At 36.8% G+C, this 16098-nt stretch overlaps 1 protein-coding gene across 1 annotated transcript in view; it reads right to left on the reverse strand.

Moving 5' to 3' along the window:
- Positions 1-16098, reverse strand: part of PRKD1 (protein kinase D1) — a 322392-nt gene that overhangs the window by 38381 nt on the left and 267913 nt on the right. Inside the window, exons 8-13 of the mRNA XM_080671929.1 lie at positions 14800-14923; positions 13173-13250; positions 11602-11881; positions 10578-10630; positions 8610-8682; positions 6084-6190 (exon numbers count right to left, since the gene is read on the reverse strand). Of these exons, the coding sequence (XP_080528055.1) occupies positions 6084-6190; positions 8610-8682; positions 10578-10630; positions 11602-11881; positions 13173-13250; positions 14800-14923 (715 nt within the window). The remainder of the gene's footprint in view (positions 1-6083; positions 6191-8609; positions 8683-10577; positions 10631-11601; positions 11882-13172; positions 13251-14799; positions 14924-16098) is intronic.

The raw sequence follows: 16098 nt of genomic DNA on the forward strand, positions 1-16098 counted from the left end.
AAGCTTGGCTTCCTCCATTGCCGGGGAAACCCAAGCCTCCTGCTTGCTGCAGCTCTGTGGCCGCAGCCATCTTGGTTGGGTTAATTTGCATACTCGCTCCTGATTGTCTGGTGGGCATGGCTTGTGGGTGTGGCAGAGTGATGGTTGATTTGCATATTACCCTTTTATTAGATAGGATTCACAGAAAACAAGGAAGTTGTAAAGTATACTATTGTTTAAAAAAGCCTATTCATGTATTTTTTTAAAAATCATTGATAAGTAATTTCCAATGTTTATGATATTTAGATTCTAATGCAAACATTTAAAGGAGTGGCATAGCTTTATTTTCAAATACCTATGTTTTTAATACACTATAAAATTAAGACTCATTAAACTCTGACAAAATTGTTCCAGCTATCAACTTAAACATACATAAGCAGGTACAAAAGTTTTTAGAATTGTTTTTGAGGACACATGACTAAAAATGTTTGAAGATCATTCTTCTAAAATGGTCTTAAGTTTTCTACTCATTTTTCACGTAATATTTATCTTGAGGTTGCCCCTCAGCCTAATGTCTCTTTCCACCATTTCTTTGCTTATCAAACTCAAGAATTCATCAATGTTATATTTCTCTTGGAACTCTCCTGATGCCAATGCTCTGGCCTCAGTCATAATCCACAACTTCTTCCACTATGCTTCCACACTATCCTGATGGTAGCTCCTTGTACCTGACTGTCTTAATATACTGTAAACATCTTAAGGGTTTCATTCATTTTTTATATAGCACAAAAGCCCAGTAAATTGCTTTGTGTGGAGAAAGGAAGTGCTTCATAGGTTCTGATGAATGATGTATATTTTCATTAATTGAAGAAAATGGTTTTTTGGGTAAGAAAATGGAAAGAAAATAGAAGAATAATAGCAAAATAAACAAAATCAGGGAGCAGGTATCTTATAGGGAAAGTCGTTAGGATTAAGCATTTGGTGTTAGGCTGGTTGGTTTGAGGTAACAATACACAGCAAAGTGGAGATGTCCCAAGGTCAGAAATAAGAGATGGAAGTGCCCATGAAAGATTAGATCTCAAGAACAACCTTTGATCTCACTCATTTATGGAATATAATGAACAACATAAACTGATGAACAAAAACAGATCCAGAGACAGAGAAACATCGATCAGACCATCAAACCTCAGAGGGAAGGTAGGGGAGGGTGGGGGTAAGGGGGAGAGATCTACCAAAGGACTTGTATGCATGCATATAAGCCTAACCAATGGACACAGACAACAGGGGGGTGAGGGCATGAGAAGTTCAAGGAGACAGCTGGAGGAGCTAGCAGGGAAAGAGAAATAGGATCTGTTAAGTGCAGGGGTGAAGTGAGGAGCTAGACTGGAAAAGGGGCAAAGTATCAACACTGTTGAAGGACTGAGATTAGTCAAATGGGATAAAGACTAAAACACAGCCAAAGTGTGATAGCTGGGGAGAGGTAGAACATCAGCGTATGGCAAAAAGAGCCTTACATTTTTTAAAGAAGATGTGAAAATCAAAGATGAGAAGTGAATTTATGAACAAGAACTGACTGCAGAGCTGAGCATGAATCTGAAGTATTGGTGGCACAGAAGGGAGAATAAACTGAGGCTGTGGGAGGCAGCCTAGACCAATCAAGACCACCTTTTGTTGTTGCTGTGGTTTTAAGAGAGACTTGAATGAGAAGAGGAGTCCCTCACAATAAAGAAACCAAATGACAATGGTAATTGTATGCAGTAAGTGCATAGGGATACATTTAATTTATGGCCTATGAAGTTCTCATGTATTTTTTCTATATTCTGTATTCTGTGTACTTTCATAATTCCAAAATGCTTCCATACATTGAATCATAAACAGAAGCTCTGGTATTGCTCCTTATATCTATATATGTAAAAGCCTAAGTGACCGAACGACCAGTCACTATGATGTGCACTGACCACCAGGGGACAGGCACTCAATGCATAGGATCGGGCTCCCTCCTGTCTGGATTGGGCCTGCAGGGATCGGGCCGAAACGAACTCTCCAACATCCCCTGAGGGGTCTGGATTGCGAGAGGGCGCAGGCCAGGCCGAGGGACCCCACCAGTGCACGAGTCCGTGCACCAGGCCTCTAGTAGATAAATAAAAGTTGATAATTAAGAAAAGGAGAACAAATAAAGTAAATAAATTAGAATTATATTCATAAGTATTAGCCTAAAGTTTTCTATGCACTGTGATATTACGTTAGAAAATAAAAATTAGAGTTGACCAAATAAGCCAATATTGATAAATTATATTAAATATGTCATTTCAATATTACTTATTTTAGATTTTAAATTTGTAAGATTTCTCTGATATATTTGCATCTCCTTATAAAGGTCAGTTTTTGGTGATATCCTTAATAATCACAAAACAACAATATTTTTATTTTGGTGCCATGAGTAGAAAAATAATAATTTCATACGTACCATGTATTTTTTAGCAAGTTACAAAAATTTAAAGTATTATAGATAGGATCCCTGGGGAATTTTATGAAGTAACAGCCACCTTAATTAACATCCTTCTGAAACATATAATAATAATGAAATAAATACAGATATTGAAAACAAATTTTTTAAATGACATAAGGGACAACTATGCCATAAGATTCACACTTGCCTTAATTTTTAACTGTTGAATCTAAAGAGTTTCGTTTTCTAATGACTGATAAGCCTTAGAAAGCCTTCACCTAGGTTATATGCAGAAGATAAAATGGAAAGAAATGCACACACAACACAAACAATTCTACTTTTTTCCACAGCCCATTGAAATCTTATATAAGCTAAGGTACATTTTTATAAACATAGAAACAAATCTAAGTTTGACCAGCAGCCTAACAGATTGCATGAGGAGGACTTTCATAATCAGCCTCTTCAAACCACATGATCCCTTCTGGAGAATCAGAAGGAGGACAGGACAGAATGTTTCAGACACCAGGTACAACCAGAAACTAGGACACTGACTTTCATAAGCTAGATAGCACAAGGCAGGGGACACCAAATGCTTCTGGGTATCATTTTTATATCCAGAGGGACAGAAATCTGTTCCTCAAGATCAGTGAAAGAAACCTTCCCACCACTCAAATGACTTCAATCATGGTACTTTTTCTGAGTCAGAATTCCAACCACCAGCCCCTGTCCCCATTACACTTTGAATTTTCAGGTTCAAAAAGGTGAATTCTTCCTTTTGATAAGAAATACAAAATGGGGAAATGAGGACTTTCAAAGAACAAATCACACACAATCCTTAACGAACCAACCACTTATCCATTAATAGCAATGCAATCTAGACTTTTGTTATCTGCTTGGACACTATGGATGCCAAATATGTGACAAGATGGTGTTTCCATACAATTTTATTCATTTAACAAATATTTGCTAAACAATTAATGTGTGCCAAGTGTTAAGAATATATCCTACATAATAAAAGCATAATATGCAAATCGACCGAACAGTGGAACAACTGGTTGCTATGATGCTCACTGACCACCAGGGGGCAGATGCTCAATGCAAGAGTTGCCCCCTGGTGGTCAGTGAGCTCCCACAGGGGGAGCGCCACTCAGCCAGAAGCCGGGCTCACAGTTGGCGAGCGCAGTGTCGGTGGTGGGAGCCTCTCCTGCCTCCACTGCAGGCAGGTGGTAAGGAGTGAGGGGTCCCGGACTACGAGAGCCCTGGACTGTGAGAGGGATGTTTCACAGCAGGTGGACATCCCCCGAGGGGTCCCGGACTGTGAGAGAGTGCAGGCTGGGCTGAGGGACCCGCCCCTCTGCCCACAGTGCACGAATCTTGTGCACCAGGCCTCTAGTTAGTAAATAAAACAATGACATTTGCATTCCTGATGGGTACACTCTAGTTAGTGTTATAGAAAAAAAAGAAAACACACCAGAGCAAGACAGAACAGGGGTAGGGGTTGGGAGGCTGTCTGAGTGGACTGTAGTTTTAAATAAAGTGTGAGAGCGATGCCTACACAGCTGGTGATATGTAAGCCAACTCAAGGGAGGTGAGCTTGAACTTTACTATCTCTGGATATGGAACTGCAAGCTTTCCTAAGAGGTTGATATATCTGACGATGGTGAAAGTTCAAATACTTTTTTTTTTTCATTTGTTTCAGTTGAGGGACATGAGGAATTCCCTATTTTTGATGAACAGATTTTGAAACAATTGTCAACTTTATGATAAAGTATTAACTCCTGAACCTGGTATCTGCATGTGATTAAGTGAAGTCTTGATAAGACACATGATTGAAAATTCAACATATAAATAAGTAGCAGCTTAACTAAAGTTAAGACCCATGACACCAAAGACCTGTGTGTCTTTGTCCCCATGATATCCACTGGATGCAGAGCTGTGCTTAGCTCATGATACGTATTCAGTGAATATGAGTTGGGTGAATGAAGCAAGGAATGGTTGGGTACAGTGGGGATGTGATAAGTGATAAGGATTTTTGAGATTTCAGGCCATAATATGAGAACTGTTGGACCTCTTCATATGCTCAAGGGGCACAATTTGACTTATAACCTAACCTAACTCTTTAGAAAACCACGTTATTATAATAAAAATTGTGCCAAATGTTTGCTTATTGCATCTGAGTTGTGATAGCACCTACTTTTTTTCAAAGAGGAGATGTGAGGCACTGTATGCTCAGGTATATTTTATTTTTCTACCTCACTACAGAGGCAGCAGCCTGGGGTGACAGGCTCAGGGAAGCCAACTAAAGGCCTAGGCATAGAAAATCGAACCTTCAACATCTAGGCAGTCTTCTGCAATTGCAATGAAATACAGGACATAACTATGTGGACCATGAACGTCCTCTCATGTCCTGTAAGGAAGGATGGATATCTCTGTGCATACGCCAGCTCTGGAGGTCGGCATGCTGGAAAGGAATCTGCCTTTGGGACGCCTGTGGGAGTGGGGGCTGGGGAGCAAGGGGCAGGTTTGGGAAGATGTCATGTACTACGTTTTCAGATGTCATCTTCAGTTCAATGTTGCCCAGTTAAGAATAAAAAAAAATATTTTTTGATAACTGATTAGCAAGCACTGAGCTACGAATCTGTGAATTGGCATCTTCTTCCTCATGAAAACGGAGAACAATGTAGCAGTCCTCTGTGTTACATTTGTTGTCCAAAAGTACAAAACACCATCTTTACAAATTCTGAATCCCACAGAAGTCTGTTATTGTTTTTAGGTTTCTGAACACGTTAATTCCTTTAGGGCAGAAATCATTATCTTTTTCAATGTTTAATTGTATGAAACTCAATAAATGGCAGTTAAATGAGACAAACAATGAAGAATTCAATATTTCATTTTGTTAGCAATGTTCAAATGAAAATTATTTAATAAAATGATGAATTAGAAATTATGATCAGCATGTATGACAAGCAGAGAATTATGGCAGTTATATAATAATGGGAATTTATCAATGATCTAAATTTTCTAGACTGGATAGCTAGTTTAACTACATTTAGCAACAATTGCTCAATTTCCTCTGGTCTATAGAAAATGTTTTAATCATTAAAAAGTTATATATAACATATAATACCTTTTATTAACACATTCTGGCTTTAAAAAGGGACTGCTATTCATAAGAAGAGTTAAGTAACATGCTGAATATTAAGTGAAATATTTACAGTAAGAGGCAAGACATTAATAACATCAAATTGATGTGATTTTCAGACATATTTTACTCATTTACCTGATATTCTGAGCATTACATACACAATTCATATAATAATGGCAGCATAAAGGAGAAATGTTTACAAAGGCAAGGTTATTTATAATGTAAAACAAAATGGTCTTAGTATGTCTACTGTGAGCAAATGCTGAAACATTACCCATTTAGTGAGTACTAATAACATATTAAAACCTAGAATTAAGTACAGAAAAAGGTACAACTACTTCCTAGATTCAGGAAAGTTACTACCTAGCCAGTAGTTTGATGTTTAATCTGCCTTTTCAATAATTTTAAAGTGTTTCTAAATAACTATAGCACACATATTTGGAGAACTTTTCTGTTTTGCAGAAGTTGAGGGTGTATTTTATAGCTTCCAAATGAAAAACAAGTAAGTACCTGTAGAATTGCAACCTCATTACGAAGTTGGCTTTCTTGTTTTGTTGGAAATCTTAATTTGTCAATGATTTTAATAGCTACATCTCTTCCTGTTTTACGATGTTTTCCTTTAAAATAAAAAAGAAAATATTAGCATAATGTTATTAAATACCATCTATTTTAAGAACTCCAGAATTTATAGGAACACATAGAAACTATAAAAATGTTTCATGAAATAAATTAACATTTCTGCTGTGCATTGACTTATACCCTTATAGATTTCATTTATTGGCTCCATTATTCTAAATCATATATGTACTATAAAATTAGCCACTATTTAAAACACAAAAGAATTGGAACATTAAAGCTATATATATCAACACCCTGATATTTCTCATAAAAACATGTTTTAGAAACAGGATATTGAGCTACTTAATATAGAAAATACTCATACCACCAGCACAATGCTCTCCTTAAGAAAGTATAATTTTAAATTCCTGTTAACCTAATGTGTATTATAATGGAAAGAATAAACATCTTCACTCTATTACTCATTAACTTTGGGATCTTAAGCAAATCACTTAAGCTTTCTGAGTTTTAGGTTCCTCATCTTTCATGATGAGGTTGTTATGAGAATTAGATGAAATAAGATATGTAAAGTACACAAAGTGTCCAGATAACTATGCACACTAAAAAAATGTTAGTTATCGCCCTAGCTGGTTTGGCTCAGTGGATAGAGCGTCAGCCTGTGGACTAAAGGGTTCCGGGTTTGATTCCAGCCAGGGACACATGCCTGGGTTGCGGGCTCGATCCCCCACAGGAGGCAGCCAATCAATGATTCTCTCTCATCATTGGTGTTTCTATCTCTCTATCCCTCTCCCTTCCTCTCTGAAATCAATAAAAATATTTTTTAAAAATGTTAGTTATCATCATTGTCACCATCATTAGAACATAATAGGCCATTTCTATACATTATATCCCATTTAATTCTCACAACAAAACTTTGAGGAATCTATAGGGCACCCTCAAAGGCTTAGCTATAGTGTAACAGGTATAGAGTAGTGTTAATTGAATCTAAAAATGAAAATCTGAAAATGGACCTAATTACTCAAATTTTTTGGTCACATACAACCTACCTTGAAATTCCATTACTTCGACATCTGTTGTAAATCTAATGTTCCTTTCCCCTGTACCTCACTCTTGCTATTCTTTCTGACTCATTCCAGCCAGCTTCCTTTAAAGACTGATTGTCTGTTTTGATGTTCTCTACTTCCTTACCACCATTCCTTGCTATTGGGACTCACTACAACCTCTATTCCAACTTAGCCATTTTTCTGCAGCTACTCCCTTCAAGGTCACAGCTTCTTTTGTCTAGGTGCCTCTGTCACTATAGCACTTGAATTCTCTTCTGAGACCCTATCCTTACCCACTTCACCCTCTATGTGTCTAGCCTTAACTTTTCACTCTGCCTCATAAAAACCTCCTTCTACTAGTAAGTCTACTCCTTCAATGTTAGATGTTACTAATTATCTGGCACCTTGCTGGTCTCTCTAACCTCATTTCCCACACCTGCCTCACCCCCGCATTATGTGCAGTTATGAATATTTACATGCTCTATACACCATGTTTTCTGTTTTGTTTTGTTTTGTTTTTGTTTTTGCATGTGACTATTATGTTGCAGAGCAATATTCTGTGAGTGAAGTAATTAGTCTCCCCTATTACACTGTTATGCATTAACAACAAGCACAATGGTTGCTAACTCATTGATAGGTTTGCGATAAAAATAATTTGAGCATTTTAGAAGAATCACAATTCCTTTGTAAAACAGAGTAGAATTTGATTAATTTTCAACTGAAAAGCACAATATTATACTTGTAAGTAATACTGAGTAAGATGTAATTATTTAAGAGCACCTGCACCTCACAAAAAAGATAATTTGTTACTACTTTAAGGAACTGAAAGTTATGATGTCCTTTTATAGGGCAGGTAACACATTAACATCAAATGTTTTGTGAAGACTTGATAAATATAATAGAACTGGCTAGACTCTAAAACAGCAGTGGTCAAAATAATAAGTTCACCAAATAAGATTGACAATAAGAAAAAAGATAAAAATTCAGTATTTCATTTCAAAAATTTAAAAAATGCAAACCTTAATAAAATACATACAGTGTTAAATATATTAGAATTAAAAGATTTTTTGTGTCTAGTTCATGATTGGTTTTTCATGGAGTTCTGATGAAATATGTTAAAAGAAATGGAAGTAATTTGTTTATGAATTAAAACTTCCTGGTTTCTCAATATTTTGTCTAAATAAGCCAATATTTAACCAGTATTGCATATAGTTTGTTCATATTTAAGCAAAATATGTTTTTTAGGAGTGAAAAACTTCTCTTTCAAAGCATAAATGTTCCAATTTTCCAAATACACTTACATACAAACATATATACACACAGGTCTTATCTTTCATATTTTTTGGAGATATAACTTATAAACACAAGTAGCTAAGATTTTAAATTAATAAAAATAGTTAATGAACTAACCTACCTCCATAAACAATTCCAAACTGCCCAGAACCCAGTACTTCGTCAGGAAAAATCTGATAGACTGTGCTGATATCCTGTAGGTACGAGTCCAATGAAAAGCAAACATGAAGTGGAACAAAACATGAGTCCTAATAAATTACAAAATGTTATTAAGTGTATCACAAGTATTAAATATTTCAAACAAATTACAAATGCTCGATGAGACCTGCAGCATGACCATAATATACAAAGTACATTCTCCAATTAATGTAAGGTGGTAATGTTCTGAAAACTATTCTGCTCTCACACAGCAGAGTAATGTCCAGTGAAGTGTGTTTCTAATGAGAGAAATAAGAATGCAGACTATACAATGTCATTTACTGTTAATATTCAAAAAAAGGATTTGCGTATTGAGATGGTTATTTAGAGGTATGGGTTAAATAATCATAGGTCTGTGTGAGTGCTGGTCCAGCCACTCCACGCTTTGTGCCTAGAAAGGTGAGGCTGCTTCTTTATCAACCACCACATCCCAGTGAATCTACACTGAGAGGAGGCGGCTGAATTCACTGCAAGAGCACGGCAGCCACGCAGATGGATGACAGCCGCTAGAAATCCTCATCTGCGTGGTAACGAAAATCTTCCATGTTTACCGCTTCTGGAGGTAATAAGTTCCCAATGTCTACGCTATTTCTCTTTGACAGAACACTTGCTAAAGCATTACGTGTTCATTTATGTTGCACAGTCTGTGATTTGATGACCACATTTATGAAAGCACAACACAATACTTTGCCACTTTACATAGGATGTATTCCTATTACATACTGTGGAATTTTCTGCCTATCTTCTACTTGCGTTCTCTTTGCCCTTTCAAAAATAAGTCCTTTTACATCGAATCCTACCATCCTGAGATCCTATACATTCCTATTCTTTTCTTATGTCCTTCCCTCTAGAAAACTACTACAAGCTGTCAACATCCCATGATCCCTTCACAGTGTCTATGGGGTGAGTTCAGGTTTGGATACAAGAAAGTAGATTAGTATTACTCCAGCATTCTGAGTCCAAGCTACATCTTCCTCTGATAGCTCAATGGCCCACCAGGAATTTTCAGTGGGCAATCATGGCCAAACAGGGTGGAACAACCCCACAGGTTTATAGAATTCCCCAAAGGCTTATAAGTTAACCTATATTTCTCAGTCTTCTCTGGCTAAGCAAGAGCAAAAGGAACCTGCAGATCTTTAGAAAGCTATCTTGTGATCAATGGCACAAAAATTCATCTAACCTTCACTCTGAAGTTTTCCTAATGCTCTCTAATCTTTGGTTTTCAGTTTACTTTATATCAATTTAGCAAAGACTGTAAGCTGTAATAGAGTTTCATAGAGTGTAAATTCTTTCATAATATGTTTGACCTATGATATTCAAAAACTCAGCTGCAAGGATGGAGTTATGTGCCCTGGGTGACATAGATGCTAGATATAGACACATAAAATCTAAATCATGCAGCTTTTTGAGGTTTCCTTAATATGTACAAGTGACTGTAACAGCATTTGCAACTCCTTGTCACATGACAGCACTCCTTGGTAGCAATCAAGACATGAGAATAAGGGCATGTTTAAGCTATTCATGCAACTCAAAAATTTTATTTTATCTTATTTCATATTGTGTAATATCACTCATTAAAATTCTAGTACCAAGATATACAAATGTGTGAAAAATTAGAAACTGTATTATAATTGCTTACCTGAGATGAATAATAGGTATTTAGCTCTTAATATTACAGAATAAATTACAGAAAAGTCACCAAACTAATCCATCTAATGAAATGTTTCTAAAATCTTATGGAAGAAAAGTACCCAAATAGATACTATTTAATTTTCTAAAAAATACTAAAAATTCAAAATGTTAGATAAATAATACAGAGTATTTTATGATGTCCTTATTTTCCAATAAGAAATCATATTACCACATTTTATATTACTAAGTATATACTCACCACATTTTCTTGAATCTGGCAATTTGATACCGAAATACTCAGAGAAATATCTCCTAGAAATACATGTTAAAAATACACAAAAGAAGTAAGAGAGGTAACAGCATAACAAGTAAACACATGCTTACTAATCAAGCTGCAGGGGTATTTTTAAATCAGAGCAATTAGATTTTTCTATAAAAATGTCTATTAGAATATTCCTTTCCTTTTACTATTACAGATTTACTCAGTACGGCTTTGAAAAATAATATTTTCTCAGTTTAGAATGTGGAGTCATACAGACTCAAGTTCAAGCACTGGCTTGCCACTTTGTGGCTCTGGTACAAGCTTAACTTAATCTCTTTAGGGCCTGATTTCCTCACCTGTAAAAGAGGCAAGACATTAACATCCACCTGTTCAGGTTGTTTTAAGGCATTAAATTAGAGACCTTATGTAAAGTGCTTAGCACCAAAATAGGCATGCACATTCTACTAATATGTACATTAGTTGGAGAGATCAATGAAAAAGAGATAAATCATAAAATAAACTATGATGTGAAAACCAGAGCTTCTTCCCCACAGACTTCATTATTGATAGTAATTATGAAATTTAAAATTACATTTTTATATAGATATCCTCAATATTTTTTAAAAATTCACCCTCAATATTTGATTCTGGTCCCATTTTCATAAAAATCTAACTCATTTACTAATGACACAGATTTCTTCCTGGGATAAAATTATCAAGAGTTTCCAAGTATTCTGCACACCATGGACACACATGGTAGCCTAGCCTGCTAGGTGGTTTTCTGTTAACTCAGATTTGCAAATAGCAAGCCTGGCATTCCAGGTCAGGTTCAAGAATACCTCTAGGTCTCTGCTATTGCCTAATATTTGGGTTTACATGCATTTGTTCAAATTTAATATAAAATAAAAATAAGGTAATTTAATGAATGTAATATCTTAGTATATTATGTTATCAAATAAACTAAATCATCCCAAGAAAGCTCTCTTCACCTGCTCTACAGACAGAAAGCTAGCAGACTCACTGTGAGAGTTGGTTCCAGAACCTACGGATGAGCCCTTAGGAATGACGGGCATGAGGGCATGCTGGATCGCCACCTCCCACATCCTGGCCACATCGGCACCAACGCCACTGGTGAGGACACTGCCACTGGGTGATGGGCTGGAAGGATTGACCACATTTTCTCCCACGTAATATACTACATTTGCTGTAGTGATCTCAAAACAGTGAGGGTTGGCCCCATTAGGAATTAAAGCTGAAGGTTTTGCTGGTTCCAGAGATAAAATTTCTGATAAAGGAATTTCCTGTGGAAGAAAGAGTATGCTGATATAGTTTACCAAAAGTATGCAAACTTTAAAATAAGATTCATGCCAGGAACGTGTAAGAAATGACGTTACAAATGGCCATCATTTATATAAAATGGTTTCGTAAAATACTGAATATTACAAAGCAAAATTTAAAAAATATCTTTGCTAGAGGAAATATAATCATCTCATTTTCTCAGAAAAATTCAAGTGCCTTTTTCATTATGTTCATGTGGCAAGAATAAGTATTAATAAGAATAATGATTTTGATCCTGCCTCAAAATCTAAGACTTAGAATATAAATGACAATTTTTATAACAGTGAGGTGGAATGACAACACTTTTAAAATGCATTTGGGTATGAATGGCTGTTTTTAATTTTTAACTATTCTTTAAGGTACTGGAAGTGATTCATATAATTTGACTCGATACATGTTAATACATTAATACAGCCAAGTGCATAGTTTTAATGAGAAAAACCACAGTGATTGGTTTTAAAAGCAGTTGCTTTTAAGACCATCTTAATATTAAAAAAATAATAATAATCACCACATTGTCTTCCAGGAGGTATGGAGTGACTAGGACATAATAATTTTTAAAACATATTTTTATTGAAAAATTAATGAGATATCCTCTTTCCATTAGAGCTGTGTAAAGTGGCCACGAAGAGTCACTTCAACTATGCCTGAGCCGGCATTAATTTTGAAGGAGCAAGTATAAACTGTTTTCACTCTGAATTTCTTTTGGAACCTTGTTTTAATGGGTGATACATTATTCCACATCTGTATTATTTCATGTAGAGAGAGAGAATGAAAATTGCTGCCAAACTTTTGCAAAGTGCTCCTTATGAATATTGACAATGCAAGGAGAAATCAGACAAGGTTTCTTAACTACTCCCAGTGATGCTGCAAGACTGTAGAAGGAAAAAAAAAATGAAGAAGCAAAAACAAAAAAAGTTGGATGTAGTGGATTTCAGAAATTACTTTTAGCTAATTTGCTGTGACCTTGACTTTTCTGTTCAAATCACACATCTCTGCTAAAATACTCAATTAGCTTCTCCTCCCCCACCATCCGTCCATGGGGCCAGAAGCACTCCCCCGGGAAATGTCAAATTCACCAACGGCTATTATGGGGTCACAACCTGACTCCTCCAAAATTGTAAGTTACAGAGAAGAAAAATTATCTCTTAGAGCAAGCACAAAAACAACTATGCTTGTTGGATGTATTTTGCATTTCTCATACTCTACGTATAGAGTGAGACTCCCATCAAGGAAAGAGCCACCCTTACTTACCTTGTAGTACCTGCTTCCGGTATCATTTTGAAAGAGGGTAATACATTTGCTATCCAATCTCCAATAGTGCCGTTTCCGCTGAAACAGAAGTTAGATTCAGGATCTTTTAAAAACCTTCAAAATATTTACTATGGATAAAATAAAACCATTTCCCAGTGGGGACAAGATTTGATGGTGGAAAGTGCATGAAAGACTCACAGTCAATTTCATACTCTAGAAAGTGACTATTTAGCAAATGTGTGATAAGTTTGCATGTCTACATCAGTTATAAGCAGTAAAGGAGGTGATGTATTATTCTCACCAAGAATAGGGCATGGCATTTAGTACATGCATAATAGTAAATAGAAAACATCCTTTTAAAATTTATTTGACTGTTTGAATAGCTAAAGGTGGATTTTTAGTCTGTAACAAAATAGAAAGGCTTAACAGGAGATACAAAGTTCATACATTCTCATTATTTTAGAACATAAGGAATACCATGTTGATCCAGCCAGGTATTCTGGCTTCAATTAGAGACTGAAGAATTCTAAATGTTACAACAGAACTGAAGATTATTTTGTTGGATGGTAGGGTTGACTCCATGGCATTGAAGTCAGGGGAATGTATCAAATCAGTTTACCTTCTCTCAAGCTCTCTACAGATCTCTAAACTTAAGTGATTTGGTTATCAGGTCCTTGTTCCTTCTAGGTACATCCTCCATTTTAGGGGTGGTGGTGGTGGTGGTGGTGGTGGTGGTGGTATGTGTGTATTTTCACCTTTTTAGACCCAAAAGCCCCAGCATTATTCTTGGTCTCTTCTAAAACCAATTTTAGACCAGTCAAATATATAAAATATGCTTTAAATATTTGACACCAGGTCTAGGAAAAGCTATATCGTGTTCAGTTGAGTCCTACATTAAGTCATGCAAATCTTTCCCCAGCACAGAAGATTGAGATTATAAATAATTCGGTTATAGGTGTTTATCTAATGAAATAATGGGAATACTACAGATAGGAAGTAATGAGGAAAACACTACCAGTAACTGAGAAAAAAGGCTTATCATCAAATTTAACTTTAAAATATGGATTCAATTTTTCTCTCTTACCCACATGTACAACCTCATTCACAACTATCAGGAGAGTCTAGAGTAGTGAGCAGCTTATATTAAGATTTAAAATGTGTTGTTTTTTATCTAATAAAGTATAGGATTACTGCATTCCTGAAGACAGTCTTTAAGTGAACACTTAAGGATTTAACAAGAATATAATAGTTGCATTGTTGCTTTTTTCTCCCTAAAATGCAGTATTATTTTTTTTAAAAATTCCAAATCATAGAGGAGCATTCTTAAAGCATAGACTGCGGTTTTCATGTCTGCTATAAAATGGCAGGTGGGCATTCAAGTTGTCTGAAGATCATCCCGAGTAATGAAGGTAAGTAATTTGTTTCCCTGAGATTGATGTCTATACCTTTTTCTAACGTAGTTGCTTGCTCAGCTACCTCTGACACGCAGAGACTGCTAAAATGCTGCACCCAATCCAGGCCATGCCTGCAGGGTGAGTGCTCCTGGTAACTTAGACATCCCACGCCTTCACGGGCATTCGGGTAAAAGTGAGCAACACCTGAGAGAAATGCCCACCGGGCACCTTACCAGTGTGTCCTTGCTGGTGTAGTGAACCATCCACCCCTCCTTCATGACTGTGCTGCCTTTCCGCTTCGTGTGTTTGACAGACTGCACGACTCTCATGAGCGGGATGTTGTTGCTTGTTGATGGACTTGAAAAGTCAAAATATTTCAGGAAATAAATGCTTTTTGAAAGAAACCTTTTCCTGTATAAAATTATTTCAGCTATTTCAAAGTGAAAGTAAGAAAAATTTCACACCCCATTTTTAGTGAAATGTACTGTCAGAGTACCATGGCTCAGCTTCTGGATTACTCTGAACAGTGATACGTACATCACACGTACACTCAAAAAATCCCAAGGCAGGATAATAAGTGCCTTCATCTCCAGGCTAACCTCTATGGTGTTCAGTTTCGGGTAAATACCAGGTAGATTACTGTCTTAGGGTCTTTTTTTAAAAAATATATTTTATTGATTTTTTATAGAGAGGAAGGGAGAGGGATAGAGAGTTAGAAACATCGATGATAAAGAAACATCGATCAGCTGCCTCCTACACACCCCCCACTGGGGATGTGCCCGCAACCGGAATCGAACCTGGGACCCTTGAGTCCACAGGCTGACGCTCTATCCACTGAGCCAAACCAGTTAGGGCCTGTATTAGGGTCTTGAGGCCACAGTATCCATGACAGCTCATTTGCTTACTTATTACATACTAGAGCAGTGGTTCTCAACCTTTCTAATGCTGTGACCCTTTAATACAGTTCCTCATGTTGTGGTGACCCCAACCATAAATTATTTTCGTTGCCACTTCATAACTATAATTTTGCTACTGTTATGAATCGTAATGTAAATATCTGTGTTTTCCGATGGTCTTAGGCTCTACAGCAGTGGTTCTCAACCTGTGGTTCTACTGAGCCAAACTGGTTAGGGCCTGTATTAGGGTCTTGAGGCCACTGCTGTAGACCATTAGGTTGAGAACTGCTGCTGTAGAGCCTAAGACCATCGGAAAACACAGATATTTACATTACGATTCATACCAGTAGCAAAATTACAGTTATGAAGTAGCAACGAAAATAATTTTATGGTTGGGGGGTCACCACAACATGAGGAACTGTATTAAAGGGTCGCGGTATTAGAAAGGTTGAGAACCACTGTGAGGCTCAGTGCATGAATTCGTGCACGGGTGGGTTCCCTCAGCCTGGCTGGTGATCGAGGCCAACTGAGGCCATCTCATGGCGGAGGGACCAAGGGACATTGGCCGGCCACAGGAGGTTGGCTGTGGGAGAACACTGACCACCAGGAGCCAGCTCCTGCGTTGAGCGTCTGCCC

The sequence above is a fragment of the Plecotus auritus genome (genome assembly GCF_963455305.1).
Source record: "Plecotus auritus genome assembly, chromosome: 1".
NCBI lineage: Eukaryota > Metazoa > Chordata > Mammalia > Chiroptera > Vespertilionidae > Plecotus > Plecotus auritus.